The 18,369-nt window shown below is 39.3% G+C and overlaps 1 protein-coding gene across 4 annotated transcripts; it reads left to right on the top strand.

The window, feature by feature from the left end:
• The first annotated feature begins 286 nt into the window (after positions 1 to 286).
• LOC122988443 (guanine nucleotide-binding protein subunit alpha-11-like) lies at positions 287 to 17,531 on the top strand. Of its 4 annotated transcripts, none has more exons than XM_044360733.1 (8): positions 287 to 515; positions 889 to 1,048; positions 6,274 to 6,458; positions 6,843 to 6,997; positions 8,947 to 9,075; positions 10,563 to 10,692; positions 11,208 to 11,361; positions 14,603 to 17,531. In XM_044360733.1, exons 2-8 carry the CDS (start codon positions 898 to 900, stop codon positions 14,806 to 14,808), a joined length of 1,110 nt encoding a protein of 369 aa, XP_044216668.1. In that variant the 5' UTR covers positions 287 to 515; positions 889 to 897; the 3' UTR covers positions 14,809 to 17,531. The 4 variants fall into 4 exon arrangements, with proteins under 4 accessions (XP_044216668.1, XP_044216666.1, XP_044216669.1 ...); XM_044360731.1 differs by having other exon boundaries at positions 878 to 1,048; XM_044360734.1 differs by having other exon boundaries at positions 287 to 523.
• Positions 17,532 to 18,369: the final 838 nt, after the last annotated feature.

Below are 18,369 nucleotides of genomic sequence, written 5' to 3'. Positions count from 1 at the left end.
TTTTACACATCTTAAAACATATCTGAAGGTGATCTTTATGTACACTACCTGAGTAAATGTATGAATATAAATGTATTAACTTTTTTTTAAATTAGTGAATCCCCCCAAATCACTCAATTTCATCTTCTAAATGCTTCTTTTATGTATAATAGTAAAGGAACTATATAACATAACAACAACATGAGTTTATTTTATAGGCTCAGTCCTGCGACTTCCTGCGCTGATGCGGTTTTTTGCCGCTCTCTTGCCGCCGCGTCGCCCAGAGCGCATTCCTCTCAGAGCGGAGCACAGAGGCTGCGCATTCCTCTGTAGGCGCGGTGGACTCTCCCGAACTGCAGGTTGTTTCGTGTCGACTGAGGGGGGGGAAAGTGTTTTTAAACAATGACGCTGTTTGTGCACTTCGGCGACAGTAGCTGCTAACTGTGGAGAGCAAAAGGGGATTCAGAAATGGACCGCGAAAAGCAATCAGAGTCTGTGGCTGCTCGCTTTCAGGGAGTGTGACAGACTGATTGGAGGTAAGGAGGTAATTTGTTTTCTGACTCTCACACTCCTCTTGAATAAACTTGTATTGGCACAGCAGCTTGAGTTGATAGGAAGCTACTCAACCATGACTATATCTATAAAGGCTGTAATCATTATATTGACAGAGACTGTAAAAGTATGAAACACCGTTTAAAAGTCTCTGACCTGTGATTATGTTTTCGGCTAGTGTGAGAAAAAGATTTCCGGGGTGGACCAGGTGGGTTAGAATAAACCTTGACCGGCCAATGAGGCACGTAGAAAGTAAAAACTAGTGGACATCAAAAGGAAATTTGGTAACTTGACTCGCATATCGTCAGTCTTTATTGGCTCATTACAGCTGATTATTCATCTCCAGTTTCATTTCAGTTTCTGGCCATGGCGGGCTGCTGGCAGCTCTGCCGCCGCACCTGTTTGTGCTGTCTGTCCGAGGAGGAGAAGAGATCCCTCGCTGTGGACAAAGAGATCAAGAGGATCCTCAAGCAGCAGAAGAAGCAGGAGAGAAGGGAGATTAAAATCCTCCTGCTGGGTCAGTGATGGCACACAGAGCACCACACACAGCTGTTTGTGTATCTCTCACATGAATGTGCAATGTAAAAAACCCCATCATAATTAAGCAGATAATATTTGAATTAAGTTAACATTAGATGACACTAACACTGAAGGAACACCCTGCATGCAAATTGAAACTGCTTGGCCTGTTTGGCAGCCTGGAGCTGAGTGAGAAAACTATGTAAAGCATGTGTCACCATGTGTCGGCTAAAGAGTGGTCCGGATTGGGAATGGTTATACCTGAAACTACAGGGGCTGGAGACAAACAGCCCAGAAACCTACAGGCCTACTTCACAGCTGGTTTGATGACTTTAGACTTGATTGGCAGCTGTGGTTTTGCTTTGATGTGTTGCTTTCATGAAGTCAGGTATTCCCTCAGTTGCCAGCAGAGGATCTTAGCGTGTGCAGTGGTAGAGCTGATATTGGGTTACAGAGTCATATAATGCTCAAATTAAGTTTTATATCCTTACTCTGCCAAAAAACTGGACTTGTTTTTTCCCCAGTTTTGACTGAATTGGATTTTTGTTTAACTGAACTGCATTGCTTTGTCTCATTTTAGGGCAAAATGCACAAACCTTCTCTTTCAATGTTATATTCTAGTAATTATTAGTGGATTTTCTAAATATGCATATGTAATGAAAGTAATCAAAACCACATGGTAAAATGTAGAATTGAATATCACATTAAGTAAGATTGTTTTTTAGTGCTATAGCAGAACAAAATCATATATGTCTTTAAACAAGAGCTGTGAAGTAGGGCTGCAACTAATGATTATATTCATTATTGATTAAATGTCCAACCAAAAATCCAAAACCCAAAGATATTTAAAATGAAATAAAATAAAAAAGTAGCAAATCCTCACATTTTAAAAGCTGAAACCAGTGAATTTATGGCATTTTTACTGATAAATGACTTTAACAATTAATCAATTATCCAAAGTGTTGGTTTATTTTCTTTTGACTGATTAAATCATTAATTGTAATCAGTTGTTCCAGCAGCATTGTGAACCACAACATCAAAAGAGCAGACTTTACACAGTAAATGAGTGGATCACTTGTTTAGCCTGTTTAGCTGAATGGATAACGTGATGAGATGCATCGAGGTCTTTGGGGCTTACCACCTCTGCTGAGCAATTTCCTGGGGGAAACCCTGCCATGAAATAAAATGTCTGTGTACGGGAACAGGACTGTAAAATAAAACACCTTCAGCATTTTCTTTCAGTGCGGTTTGGTGGAAGGAGGATTATGTTCCTTGAAAACAGTGTTAAGAAATTACAGGAAAGTGTTTGGCAGACAAACATGCGTTTCAAGAGTTTTAGTTTCCTCTTGCAGATGACACAGTCCTCTTGAGAAAGACACTAAATGATGACTTAAGGTGGTGTGAGACTGTGGCCTGTCCATACTTTTATTATACAAACACACAACTTCTTATGAAATAACAATCAAACACTCATTAGTAGCACAACTGAGACTTTGCTATAAATACAAATACATCAAGGTAGCCGTAAAATATGACGCATTAATAAAATGAAAAAAGAATCAAAGAATATAGGTCAAGTTTTTCTTTCATTTTGTGTACTCAGGTAGTTCCTTTGACTAAGACTTCAATCTCTGAGGCTGAAATTGAACAACAGAGAGAAAGTGTGCATCTATTGGAGTGACGTCCGGTTTAACAGCATCTGTCAGTCACTGTGTTTGTGCTGTTGTGGTTTTATGGGTTTTTGTAAGGGCTTTTAGCTTTTCTTCCCTTAACTGCTGAAGTATGCAAAATGATGATGTAATAACTCATCCTGTTGAAGTCCAGCTTTTGACAACTTTTACTGCTTTTACTCTTTGCTAATGAGTGATTAAGTGAATTGATGATTTAATAAAAGCCTTTATTACTAATATGTTATAGACATATTTTATAAAACATCTGTCCTACATTCTATGTTTTGGTTTGAAACCTTTATGGACTGATAATCAGTCTCAGAGCACCTCCATTCACTTAAATTCGACAAAATCTTTTTCATAGCAGACATTTTGGCTTGTTACACGTAGCAGGAAACAAACAGGTGAAAATAAGAACAACAATAATGGCTTATTAAGGTTATTAATTACACCTTGCGTTTCCTTCTATGACATCTCAAAATGTGCTCTCCTCATCACTTTAAAGCAATATTACTGAGTTTTTTTGGCCACTTCAGGGCAGTGGAATAACCTCCAAACTCAATTTCAAATGTTTTTATTGTAAAGTATCATTTTCAGAGATAACAAACATGGTATTGCTATGCTTCTTTTCCAAGATTTTCTCCGAGATTTTTGATTTCTTTCAAAAGAAATCTTACAACTGCAATCATTCTTAGATTCACACTGCATCCTTGAGGTGTTCCAGTCTGGTTTTAAAGCCTTTCACAGCACTGAATCTGCTCTTTTAAAAGTTTTAAATGATCTTTTAATAGCTACTGACTCTGGGGACTCTGCCATTCTTATCCTGTTAGATCTCACAGCTGTATTTGATACAGTAGATCACAGTATCTTCATCTCTTGCCTGGAGCATTGTGTTGGTATTAAAGGTACTGCTCTGGAGTGGTTCAGGTCGTATTTATCTGACAGAAGTTTCTCTGTCAACCTAGGTGACTCAATATCCTCCTCAGCGCCTCTCCCTTGTGGAGTCCCTCAGGGTTCTATTCTCGGCCCAATCCTATTTTCACTCTACTTGCTCCCCCTAGGGTCCATTTGAAGAAAATATGGCATCTCATTCCACTGCTATGCAGATGGCACACAGATTTATTTTCCTTTAAACTGAAAGACACAAACTGTTTAGAACCACTGTTGGACTGTCTCAAAGACATCAAAGACAGGATGACCTTAAATTTTATAAGTTTTAATCAGAACTAAACTGAAGTCCTGATTTTTGGACCCAATGGTGCCTCTGATGCCCCTCATGAACTTGTGCTTGCTGGAACCATATATGAAACCCACTGTAAGAAATCTAGGTGTGATAATTGACAGTGAATTTAAGTTAGACAAACAAACTCAGTGGTCAAAATAAGCTTCTTCCAGCTAAGACTTTTTATCTAGGGTGAAGTTCTTCTTATCATTTAATGACTTTGAGAGGGTCATACATGTTTTTATCTCGTCTCGGCTTGACTACTGTAATTCCCTTTACGTTAGTGTTAGCCAGGCCTCCCTCTCACACTTACAGCTGGTCCAGAATGCTGCAGCTTGTCTTTTAACAGGAACACGCAAGCGAGAGCACATTTCCCCTTCACTGGCTTCCCTCCACTGGCTCCCAGTACATTTAAGGATTGATTTTAAGATTTTATTGTTTGCCTATAAATCGTTGAATGGGCTAGCTCCAACCTCCCTCTCTGTCCTCTTACAACCACACATCCCATCAAAGTCACTCAGGTCTGCTGACCAGTCGCTTTTGGTTGTGCCATGATCAAGGTTGAAGCACAGGGGTGATCGTGCCTTTGCTGTTATACCTCCAAACTCTGGAACGAGTTGCTTCTGTATTTAGACTGGCTCCCACTCTGCCTGTTTTTAAATCCTAAAAACTAATTTTTATTCCTTGGCTTTTAACTCGGTGTGTTAAAACCAAGAAATGTCTCTTTGTCTGTTAAAAAGGTCTTTGCATCTTAATTGTGTTTTCATGGCCTTTGTTATCATGATTGTACAGCACTTTGGTCAACTGTTGTTGTTTTTAAAAGTGCTTTATAAATAAATTTGATTTGATTTGATTTGATATAAACAAACGTAATGTCAAAGGACATAGGAAAAACAGGCTTCAACTTACACATTTTACATACATATCAAAGAAAAACACAAGTTGTCTAACTCATAACCAGCCTCACATTCTCCAAGTTTCTACCCCCCCCGGGACTGCAGTTAAGATTCAGTTCCATCTGCAATATGAGAGACTAAAGGTCACCAAATTTTCTCAGAATCTTGACTTAAACTTGACTCAAATGATAAATCGGATTCTCTGGAGGTGAAATGTGTCCATCACTTCTGTGAGCTGTAGTTTCAATGTTGACACTTCTTTCTTTTTCCAAAATAATTAGATATGTTTTTTTGCAGTGATAAGTCCATATGACAGGAAGCGTTGTTGTGCCAGTTTTAGTTTCCTTGCATCTTTAGATATCCCCAGAATTATTAAAATTGGGTCTGGGTCTATCTGAACATTCAATATCTTTGACAAAAAAGTGAAGATATAAATCCAGTAACCTTGTATTTTGAGACAAAGAGCGTAGCTATGAAGTAAATTACCCTCCTCTGAGTCGCATTTTTCACACCTCTGGAAATATTTTAGGCAATTTTTCCTTGGAATAATGTAATCTGTTTTTGATTTTAAACTGCATTAAACAGTGACGTGCATTTCTGGAATGTGTGTGATTATAATCTAGACTCTCATCCCTTATGTCATTTTGTATCAGAGGACCCAGTGTAGGAAATTTAAAAAATATTTGGGGGGCAACTTTTGCCTCCACTATCTAAAAATTGGGGCATTTACAAAATTTTGGGTGCAGTTTAAAAAAAAAAAGTAATTAGTGCATAAAGTTGCTGTTTTAATGTGAGATGAGCCCAGATTAAAATGCATACAGTAAACACCACCTTGTGTAACCACGTCAGTAAAAACCGTCTTATTCATTCTAATTTTCTAACTGCGATAATAAGCACATGAAAAGCAAAACAATGCAGGCCTACTCCCTTTCAAAAGCTAACTGAGCTAAGATTTTAGTTAGGAAGAGCCTTAAGTATAAACCACTAGATGACAGTATAAGATAATGATCATGAGATAATAACAATGGGGTTGATCCAATTAACTTTACCAAAAGTTCTGTTTGGGGGGACAATGTCATATTCAGATCTCCTACAAGTCAAAACCAGTCAAACTTTGATGACTTCATCATTGTAGGTCTGATGTATTGCATGCCGCAGCTTCAGGTGTTTCACAACATTATGGACTAGTAGCTACAAGTGCTGTCAAAAGAGTCAAAATGACTACAGGCAATTTAGAGTTTTCAGTTACCTACATCTCTTCAATCTAGAAAACTAATCTGCATAGGTAGAACATAAATAAACAAAGGCCCAAACCAACAAATAGGCAGGTTCACATCAAAGACAGATGCTAACCTCTGAGGTACCTTGTTGACAGGATCATACTATATATAGAAGTATGTTTGGTAATTGTTATTTCTCCTGTTTGTTGCTTCAGGAACTGGAGAGAGTGGGAAAACCACCTTCATCCGACAGATGAGGATCATCCACGGACGAGGATTCTCAGAGGAGGAGAGGAAAACGTTCGCTAAATGCATCTTCCAGAACATCTTCACCGCCATGAAGGCCATGACAGGAGCCATGACCACGCTCAGAATCCCCTACTCCAACCCAGAGAACGAGGTAGACCCACACATGTGTGGACCTCCGCCAGCACATGGACTCACCTAGTTACACATGAACACACAAACACAGATGTCAACACAGGTGTGCGGGCATCACTGGGGTTGTGAGATTATGCCCACATTAAAAAAGAGGCATCAAACACACTGGCACAGAAACACACACATAACATGTTGTAGTCTATAAATAGAAGTTTGCAGTATCAGCACACAAGCTGAATCCTTGAGAAAGGCAGATGTTGGAGGCCTACACGGAAAACCTGCAACATATACATAGACTCACAAGTGGCAGATCTAGTGTGTCTGGTTTTTTTTAATGTCACACAACACCTTTTCAGAGTTTTCAGATTTCTTCTCACACTCAATGTCTCTCACTGTCCTCCAGATCTACGCCAAATGGCTGCAGGATGTGAACACAGTGCAGATCACCCAGCTAGAACGGGGCTACGTCGATGCAATCCGGCGCCTCTGGGCAGACTCAGGCATCCGAGTCTGCTACAGCCGCCGCTGCGAGTACCAGCTCCTGGACTCCACAGAGTAGTGAGTAGCTGTGTTGTAATGGAAGTCAAAGCTCTTTACACTGTATTACACCCTGCGTCAAGGTTGGATATCAGAGGGCGACACATGATAAAATACTGCTGCAGCATGATGCCAACGATGATATACAGGAATTTATGATTGACAGTATTTTGCTAGACATCTGATATGCATCATGATATCTGATAAAAAAGAAAAAACACCTCTAAAATGGGGAAGTATACTTTATCAAAAAGCAGAAATCATACTTTACTGCATATTTATGAACTTTAGAGACAACTGAGATAAAGCAATTTGTAATTCTCTGTGGTTTCAAAGTTTCAGTTCACCCAAATTACAAAACAGGAAACTGCTTTTGTTTATGATGCTCACAGCCAAAAAACAACTTCTACTTACAGAAATGGTGTCGCTCTTACTCTGGATAATCCATAATCAGCATTATGAAATGTTTCATCAGTAAAAAAGTAGTTCCACTGTTTACAGTGAGTTTGTGATATATCCAGGGTAATGGTTTCTAGAAAGACATGCTGCTGTTGAATTTTTTAATGCAATTTTTCTTTGCTTTGACAACAACAAAGTCCCATAAATAATTATTGTATTGAGATGGTGGCAGTAATCTCATAAAAATATATCTGGTTAGGCAGATTAGATCAAAACTGTCAGCATGGTTAAATAGCGCTGTAATTTTGGTGAACAGACTTTTTTTATTATTGCAAACAGCAAAATGTACATTGTGCCATCATTCTAATATCAAACAGGAATAAACCAAATAATCAAAACATAATCAAAAGACTAAAGTTAAATAAAAAAGTTAAATATCTGTGTCAGGATACGAATTTGAAAAACACGAGAGAGCATATGGCGACATATTGTTGTATTGTTTGTTTATGCCACATCTGACCTTTGTACCAAAACTCACAGCAGCAAAAAATGGCTGTTTACACAACTGATTTAATCTTGTGCTGCTCTTACTGTGAGATTTTTACTGTATCATTTTTTTCTGAATTTTTTGTGTGTGTTTTTGTTTTGTCATATGTGAAAACTTGTCTATTTTGTGATAAATCAATTTTAGTTTTGGGAATTAGAAAGTTATGTTCTCAAAAACATAAGGATTTTATGACATTATATTCAAATAAGGGGCACTTTTTTCTTTTTTTTTTTTTAAACCTCTTCAAATATTATTCAGAGCTTTCAGATTTCCAAACCAACCACATTATTATTGAATTAGACTTTTGTTCCAGGCAAAAATATCAATTTATCATTCGAGCACTTAAAATATCTATTATACATACTTTGTATTTTGTACTGCGGCCACTGGAGGGGGCTAGTTCTTTACAGACTGCACAGCATCCATCCATTTCATATTGAAACCACAAGTTGATCCAAGAGATCTTTTAGGGAAACAACCGACTGCCTGGTGAGACTGACATTAATCATTTTTTAATCTGATTACAAAAACTCGAGACATCGTAGTATGGAGCAACACGCTGTAGCCTTCAGACCGGGTGTTTTTAATCAACATGAGAAGATCTACCTCACACTCATAGTATCTGATGTGTTGCAGAACAAAGCCTCAGCTCAGCCTGCCTCTGTTTTCTCTCTTTCTCTTGCTGTTCTGCTCTGTGTTTACCCTGCAGCTCGATCATGACGGTGTGTGCATGATAAGAGTCAGGCAGTCAACATTAGCTAATGACAGCTTTTATCAACACGAGCCATAAAGCCCTTGTCTGTACACAGGCTGATATGGATTCACTCCACTCCCCTCTTGTATTTTTAATCACAGTTTTTTTATCATCACTAATTCATCATATATCTCGTGTCACTTTAATTTGTTTTACACGGATGTGATGTAAACACAGGCATATGTTTTACTAGAGGCCTCCTGTTCCTGTGTCCTGTCTCAGTGCTGTTATAAAACTTTCTCCATCCCCCGCTCCCCCCATCTCTTTCAGCTACATGAGCAATCTGGACCGCATCTCTGCACCTGACTACATACCCACAGAACAGGATGTACTGCGAGTTCGGTTCCCCACTACGGGCATCCACGATTACGCCTTCAACATAAAGACCATCACACTAAGGTGGCCAATTCTCAAATTACCAACATGTTACAGGGATGAATGTAATACCGACACTATTCATCACTTGGTGGAAAAAAAAACAAAAGACTACTGACTCTTGCAGAGGCTTTGTGTGCTTGCGCCTGTTTGGACACAATAGGATCACATTTCTGATTGCGTTTGTTCAAAGCTCCTGCCGGGAAATGAGGTGTCACTTTGTGTGTTTTATTCTGAACATGTGTTGGTATTGTCTCTCTCTCTCTCTGACACCAGAGGGGGATCTGACAGAGATAAGCACACAAAGACCAAAGTTCACTTAATAGGAACATCGTGTTCCTAAATGAAATGTCCACTAAATAACTGACAGTCTTCAATCATGAAGTGTTGCTCAGAATTAAAATAACTGAAATTGAGGAGAGGATTTCTCTTGATTCCTTCATTACAAATTGAAATACTGAGTAAATATTTCTTAGTATTGTATTAGAAACTTGTTAATGAAATACATAGAGTCAATGTGACTTATACCATAGAGTATATAGTATAAGTCACATGCCTGCCAAAAGTGTGAAAGCATGTCTCATTAGAGAAGTGACATGCTGTTAGTGTTAGGTATACTGTAGTCCGTCCCTCAAACAGGCCTATTAGCAGATGTGTGAGAATGCCATCCATTTGGACAAGTGACAGTTGCTGTTTGTGTTGTCTCTATCACATCTGATCTGACATTAAACTGTAAGGTTCAATTGATGACTTCCAGTTTGAATTTGAAGTTTCCATCCATATTGGGTGAGCAGGAATTGTCATCCTGACATTGTCTTATTGTGTTGTTCAAAATTTGGAGAAAACGAACACTCTCAAACACCTTTACCATTGAAAGTCAGCATGTTAACCTTATTAATCTTATTTAATTTCAAACCTGATCTGAAATACAGTGTAAACTATGAAAAATGTGTAAAATAGTAATACATGCAGACTTCTTTGTATATCTTATATAGTATGTACATGGCCATGGCATTAGCAGGTAGTAATAGGTTGCCAGTTTGAATTCTTGTTCTGGAGGTGACTGAATTTGTTTCCTGGTTAAAAAAATACAGAATACAGCACAGCAGTGGTTACAACACTGCTGATTAAAACACAGTTAAGCCTAAAATGAGCATTTCCATCATGGTCCTCCAATGTATAACAAACGACACAACAAAGACATAAAATCATAACACCAGATGAGACAAAATATACATACAATGGCGGAGTGGCACAGCCTACATGTTCCAAGCTGTCTTCATAAAATAAATCAGGCTTCAAGTTATTGAAAAACATATTTTCAAGGCCTCTTTGAATTTATCAATTTTAAGCTTGACGGAGGAATATTCCCACTCATCAGCTACTTTTGGGCATTTACCCTTTAATTGGTCATGCTGAGATGCGACAAGTGACTTTAAAACTTTTAGCTTAATAGGAACTGTAAATATAAGAGTTTTCATCACTCCTCTAACGTTTCTTTTCCCTGACAGGATTGTGGATGTGGGCGGTCAGAAGTCAGAACGTCGGAAGTGGATTCACTGTTTTGAAAACGTCACCTCCCTCATCTTCCTGGCCTCCCTCAGCGAATATGACCAGGTCCTGGAGGAGAGAGAGACTATTGTAAGAGCAGGAAACTGGGTCATTTTATAGTCCAAAATGTTTAGAGATTTTTTTTCATATTCATATTCAGTAGGTTTGTGTTTGTTATTTCATCCATCCACCAGCAGGTCTCACTCTTACACAAGAAAACTTCTCCTTCTCTCTGCCTCCTCAGCTGCTCCAGTCCTCTGTCGCCTTCTCCCTCCCATCCTGTCACTAAGCTGTTTATCTGTCTCAGCCACTTTTAAGTCTGCCAACACATTCATTAACCCCCACAGTGGCCGGTGTGCTCCATACCCCCCCATAAACTCCCCCTCCTCTCTTAAAAGGACTGCTTCCTCTTCCTCTGGCCCCTCTCATCATCTCTCCTGTTCAGCCATCCAAATCCATCTTGCCATTCCTGAGAACTCCCATTTCCCACTGAAATCCCCTCTCAAAAATGTATTAGTGTAGCTCTTTATCTACATCAACACCCCCCACCCTCCATGTTTAGCAACAGCTTCCTATATGATATCTGACTCTGTTTTTTTTCTCAGAACCGTATGGAAGAGAGTCTTGCTCTGTTCTACACCACCATCCATTCCCCTTGGTTCCTCAACACCTCCATCATCCTCTTCCTCAACAAGACTGACATCCTGGCTGACAAAGTCAAAACCTCTGACCTGCAGAAATACTTCCCCAGCTTCACAGGTAAGCTGTGGATGCATGTGTGTTTGTTTGTCCTGAAACAATTAGTCAATTAAATGATTAGTCGATAAAGAATGAATAGACCAAAACTCTGAATTAACAGTGTCTGTCGTTTGTCAAGAAAAAAATCCAAACATTTTCTGGTTCCAGCTTCTGTCTGAGTTGATGCTTTCATTGTTTTTCTTGAAGGGGATGTATCATGCATATTTCCAGGTCTATATATTGAACCTTGAGCTCTATTGGAATATTTTTGCATGATTTAAAGTAAAAAAGACTGTTTATTTATCTCATACTGACTCTTTACACAGCTCCTGAGTTTGGCCTCTGTCTGAAACAGGCTGTTTTAGCTTCTGTCTCTTTAAGGCCCCCCTCATAATGAGCCCACTTCTGATTGGCCGGCTCCAGAGACTACGTAAACAAACAATAGTTGTTGGATTTTACTTTTTTTACTTGTTATTTACTTAAAATGCAAACTTCTCAAATCGTACATGTTCGAGCCGGAATCCGTTTGCCCACAAAAAGCTATGCGCAAACGATCTGATGTCATCACGACGAGGAAGTAGAGATCACATTGCAAACGAAGTATTCAGTGCAGGTTGATGATTGGACTTTTGACTGTCAGGGAACATTTTTACATAAATTCACCTCAAGTTTTTGAACTTTGACCATGTTTAACGTAGATATCCGACATCATAACAGTATGTAAATGACAGAAAATTTTTAAAAAAGCATGATATGTCCCCTTTAAAGATGTCACCTTGGTCTTGTACATTTTATAGATGGAACAATTAATCTATTATTGTGGATTAATCACTAATGAAAATACTCATTAGTTGCTGTACTTAACTAGTTGAACTACAAACTTGTAGTAAACAAACTGATCACGTATGTCCTGTGCTAGTGTAGGTATATGTGTGTGTGTGTGTGTTTGTGTGTGTGCGAAAAAAAAACAACTACTACGAGTTTTGTGAGTGGAGACAATCACGGTGGATTATGGCTTTAAATATTGGTGGGAACACTGACACAATAAACCAGGTTTCAATTACTAAACCAATTCAACGCTTTGGTGCAATTCAGAGTAGGGGTTCGAACATTAAAAAAAAGAAATTACAACAGTATTCGAGTGAAAACCTGGGGGTGGAGCCTAGTCGGCATCAACAACCATAATTACACCCAGTTGTCTGCAGGCGTGTATTCTCATCACAACGTGGATAGAATCATGTCAGAGACCAAAAGGACTGTGAAGTTGTTTTTCTCAGGCCAATTTGCTTTGGGCTTGCAGCTATCTCATCACATCCTACTGCAACCGGTGGAAATAAATGTATCATTTCAAAAAAATCATTTGCAAACTGATTTCAGCCACAGTGCGTTTCCTGACTTTGAACCATGGATGTATTAGATTCATCACTGTCCTGGTGTCAACAAAGCTGGAAATCAGTATAGCTTTCTTTCTTTCTTTCTTTCTTTCTTTCTTTCTTTCTTTCTGTTGCTCTCTCCACACACACACACACACACACACACACACACAAATGAGTCACCTCCAGGTACTTGGTGTGCTTAATGATGTGGCTGCAGCCCGTAGCTCTGCTGGTGTGAAAGGCTGTGGAGCGTTGCCCTAACAGTCCCCACGCCCCCACCCTCTACCTCCACCTCCACCTCCACCACCACCTTCTCTCCTCCTGTTACCCATGGCAACCACAGACAGATACTGTGCTTCCCATAAGCCCTTCAACCCCCCTCCTGCAAAACCCTGGGTGTACATGTGTGAGGTGTGTGTGTGTGTGTGCGTGTGTGTGTGTGTGTGTGTGTGTGCAGGGTGGAAATTAGTGGCTGGAAGTGCTTGTGTGTGTATCTGCAGTGTGCTCATTGTGTTTTACCATTAGCATTAGCAGGGTAAAATAATGACTCATACAGGGTCAAGCTCCTTGATGTCAATTTAACCTTAACGAGGACTCTGTGCAGTTCGTACCGCTGGCTGCTGTTTGCTGCAACAGTAATGTTGCTGTGTTCCTCTGTGGCTTTTCTTCCTGCTGCTGTAGCTACATTTGAAGAATATAGTTGTTAAATGGGCCTACAGTTTCATACCGCGTTGACACAGTGAGAAATGTTGAGAATTGGACCAGCACTTAAAGACTTGTCAACCAAGCAATTCTAATAATCAATAGATCATTCGAGTCATTTATCAACCAAAGATGCAAAACGTTTTCTGGTTCCAGCTTCTCAAGTGTGAAGACTTTATAATTTTTTCTGTCTTTTATGATTGTACATTAAATGTCTTTAGGTGAAGTAAAGCTGGACTGGTAGTCGAACTACACAAGCAACTTAAAGACATCACCATGGGCAATATATATGATTATATAGATCGAACATTTAATTGAAAGAATCATGGACATCGATAATGCAAATAACTATTAGGTGCAGCCGTTAATTGGACTTGAGCCTTTTTGTAATGATGTTGTGATGCTACAGTGTTCTTATCATGCAAATCAAGCTACATCACAACATCCTGGTGCCTTGACAGATATAATTGTCAAGTAATAAGTAATTGAAAATTAACTGAAAAACTCACTAAAATGAGCATCGATTCTCCATCTTTGCCATTATACATTCCTGTGGTCTTTCAGATAAACTTTAAGAGAGCTGTCTGTTATCATCTTTTCATTCAGTTTGCTGCTGTGGCTGCTGTAAATTACATCAGTGAGGAAATGATAAGGAAGCAGAACTTTTTTCTCAGGTGATGAGATTTTTTAACAGCAATTTTTACAACATGTGTTTTGAGAAAATTTGATTCACTTTTTCGTATTCTGAGTGTTGTGCTGCAGGTAAAACCCAAATTTTAGCAGACAAAGTGAATCCATGATTTTGCAGCGAAAGGAGAGGGATTGTTTTTTCCTATTCCAGCCTCACTTGTGATTTTGTTGGGTAATACTTTTGCATCACAACAAAATATTGCCCAGTATACTTTGTTTCATGTGACAATCATGCAGGATAATAAAAGGAAGAGATGTGCAAATATCCGTAGTGTTGATTGTAATTCACAGAAATTGTGCTTTCATTTCATTGAAAATATGTTTTTTCTAATCTAATCTGAATTCTTTGTTAAATGAAAGTTACATTTCCTGATGTCTTCCATTCTATGTCATTCTCTTTCTCTATCAGCCATTTTATTCACTCACAACCCAAAATCACCTTCGCCTTTTTTTGTTCACTTCCATCCCCCACCTGCTTCTCACCTCTGTAACAGGTAAGAGGCAAGACCCGGAGGATGCTAAAAACTACATCTGCAAGTTGTACGAGCAGCAGGCCATCAACCACGACAAGAGGGAGGAGCGGAAGACTCTTTACCCGCACTTCACATGCGCCACCGACACCAACAACATCCGCAGAGTCTTCAGTGACGTCAAGGACACAGTGCTGCTCAAGTCTCTCAGGGACTACGGAGTCATCTGAACTTTACCCGGTAATAAAAAACAGGAGGAAAACACCCAGACGGAGGGTGGAGGTTTTTCTCTGGACTATTTACCTGTATGAGTGAGGGCTCTGATGAAGGTCAATGTGTCACTCTTGGGAGGCACTAAAGAACTGTGTGACTTCTGATCAGGCAGCGAGGAACCAGTAATCACTCTCATTTCTCTCAGCCAGAAGCATTTTCCCCATTTTGATTTTTTATTTTTTCGTAAGACGAAGAAGTGTTTGGTTCATGCAGTGACTGAGCTGATCCATAATTGAAGCAGGAGCTGAGATGCTGTGAAGTGCTGTGATGCCATTAACGGAGTAATGACTTTAACAAGTGAAGATGGGGCCACACACGGGTACACCACTGTTATCACACAAATTTAAATGCTGTATTCAAATGCAGCAGTTACATTCAGGTGTCATACATGCTCGCACACGCTCAAACACAAACTGTACCATGAAGTCAATATACAAGTTCCATACTACTGCACTTTTTATTATTAGACATCCTGAATTAGGGGATTTTCTCTTTGTGATTAATGTCACCATGTCACCACAGCGTCTTCGATCGTCTCACAAACACTCCTGTCAGCAATGCCAATATACCTATTGATTACCGTTATCTCACACCGGCAATATTTCTTACATATTATCTGTATCCAACACATCTGTTTCGGCACTGTGTCTGTTAATTGTCATATGCAGAAAGACTGTGTGACTGCCATTTATTAATGTCTTAACACAATTCCATAACAACACTACTGCATGTAATAACATCCTTAGATTCACCTACAGTTTTTCATAATTACTGTGAAAGTTCACACCCAGTCACCGGCTCTGTCTGTGTTAAATGGTTTATAATTGCAACTCCCCTTCTTACTGTATATGTAGATTGAATACACACTGTTAAAACAGAGAAGAAAGCAACAGGAGAATGAATTGATATTGGATTTTCATTTATTTAACTGCAACATAAAGCATCTAAACATTGGGTAAAAGGGCAGTCATGATGTTTTTGTAGCAGGGTGAAAGGGTTTCCCATTCTTCCGTTCAACAATCAGAATCTTTACCAGCTCCACAGGTGCTTTTTTTGTTTCTCTACAGGCTTAAACAAAACCTTTAATAGATGTACACAGTAAAGGGCAAAATCTTTGACCATCAGATCCGTTAACAGTCTCCAAGTCGTTCATCACTGTTGTAAGGAAAGTAAGAACATGAAAAAGGAGATTTGGATGGTTTAGGTCCAAAATGTTGGGGGGGGGGGGGGGGTTAATTTAAGCAGCTATAGTCAATATTTTTATATTAACAATGGATGATATCACTACTTGTATGTGAAAGGTGTCGCTCATCATGACAAATCTACCGAGAATTATCACCCAACTCTCTCAGCTCTACTGAGATTTAGTGTCTTTCAGCTCAGTTTTGTTTGTCTGGTTCTGCAACTTTAATGTTTTGGTTATTGCTATCACTGCTATCACTGCTATCATGAATGTAGTTTCCAGATGTAAGAGGCAGCTGTTTTGAGCGAAAAAGCTCTGAATAAACCCACTGTACACTACTGTACCTGCCAGCACAAAAAGGCAGACAGACATAGTTAGCGACTAGCTAGCATTTCGCAGCTGAAGACCCAAATATTTCCCTCAGGACTTGGTGTAGATCAAAGAGTGCTTTAAGTGCTTCTATGTCTTATTTTCAGTGTGTCAGAAATACAATTTGTCATAGCTTCTGAAATGTGCTAGTTTTATTCTTTTCAGCAGTCAGTTTTCACAACATGCAGCTTTCTAAGAGTGCAACTTTAAGTTGTCAGATTGCTCATTTTAAAACTTTTCACTGAACCTTTGAGCCGAGTATCAGACATGTGGCTCAGATGATTCTGCACCAGTATCTTCATCTGTCTCTATTCAGTATGTCATGTCAGCTCAATACACAATTAATACACTTCATTAAAATCAATACTATAATTTTGAGCACAAATCACAGTTGGGTACTTTAAAAGGTCATGAAGGAAGTAAGTCTTGTTTATCTTGTGAGAAAACAGCTCGATTCACAGTGAGAGTTCAATCAACAATGTTGGAAATGGGGGGGATAAATCCAACAGGCAATCTGCTGGTTAAAGGGTAAAGAATATTAATACGAGGTGGAAGCGTGAGCTCAATCTGTGTGTCCTATTTATATCAAGTGTGTGGAGAGGGGAATTTTATAATATTGATCAGAAGTGTGAGTTCTACCCCCCGCTCGCATCATTGAGTGTTGAGTGTGTGTTGAGTGGAAAATGACATTGAAATTCATTAAATGAACTGACCTTGATGGGGAGCTAATATCAGCTCACAATGTGTCTGTTATGTGGTTTCGGCTGCTGTTTTGTTAATTGTATATAAAGTGTTTTGATCTCTACACTGCTTCTATTTTCATTCAGATGTGGTAGCTATACTGTATTGTTGAATCTTATGCCTTCAAACACAAGTGTATCATTTTACTGTACATTTACAAGCCTGAATATTTCTGATGACTACTATACTTTTGGATTGATTTTGCTGTATTTTAAAAAAATATTGTTTACCAACAGCACATAAACTGTGACTAGAGAGTGTGTTTGCTAGTGAGCTACTTTACGGCACTTGGGAGAGCTCCTCTACGGTGACAGTGAATTATTTGGTGTTGACCTGGGTGGAGGATGTTTTTTTCTAGTTAATATTAAAAACAAACTTTTGAACACACACCCCTCTCTTTGCTATTGTTTGTCTTTCGAAGCAGATATGACCACAGAGTCTCTCTCCGTCTGTCTGATGTGTTTTCTCTTCACCGCGCTGTGTGGATCTGTCACCAAGACAAATATACTCTCCCAGACTGCAATCACTCGCTCGCTGTGACCCGCAGTTTGCAAATAAAACAGGATTTGCATTGGATTGACACCTAGGATTTTTCAACACCGCACTCATTTCCATATGAGTGTGTGTGTGTCCAAGGTGCAGACTTGGAGTATTCCTCCGTAAACATGAAGGAAGGAAAAAAAACATCACCATGTTTGGAGTCTGACTAGATGTAGATTTGACAGTCGAAGCTGTGAGCAGAGGGCAGTTCAGGCTTTGCACTGTCTGATGAGAGTTGTTTAAGCTGTCCTATTCCTCCAACCTTCTGGCAGAAGCAAAACAGTCCCTTATTAGTGAGTGACAAATCACTTTTCCAAACAAAATTTGGTTACAGTTTCTTGCAGGAATCCAAGACACAGTAAAGATCCACTGAAAAAAAGTACACTGTGCACACCATGACAGATATTTAAATAACAAATATTATACAGATAGACAGACAGTGAAGCATATCCATGAGTAATATACATATACTCTATGCACACACATACACACACACACACAGTGGCTGGTAGTGGCTGTCACAGCACCGCACAACGGGAGTGTTAGAGTGTGATCCTGCGGCTCCGGTGACTGTCAGTCTCATCCAGACGACTTGACATTCTCAAGTGTGTGTGTGCGTGTGAGAGAGAAAGAGAGAGAGAGTAGCAGGGTTGTCGCTGGCTGTACATGTGCTCGTGCATCTGTA

The sequence above is a fragment of the Thunnus albacares genome, chromosome 9 (assembly GCF_914725855.1).
Source record: "Thunnus albacares chromosome 9, fThuAlb1.1, whole genome shotgun sequence".
NCBI classification, from domain to species: domain Eukaryota; kingdom Metazoa; phylum Chordata; class Actinopteri; order Scombriformes; family Scombridae; genus Thunnus; species Thunnus albacares.
This window is presented reverse-complemented; position numbering and strand designations above follow the sequence as displayed.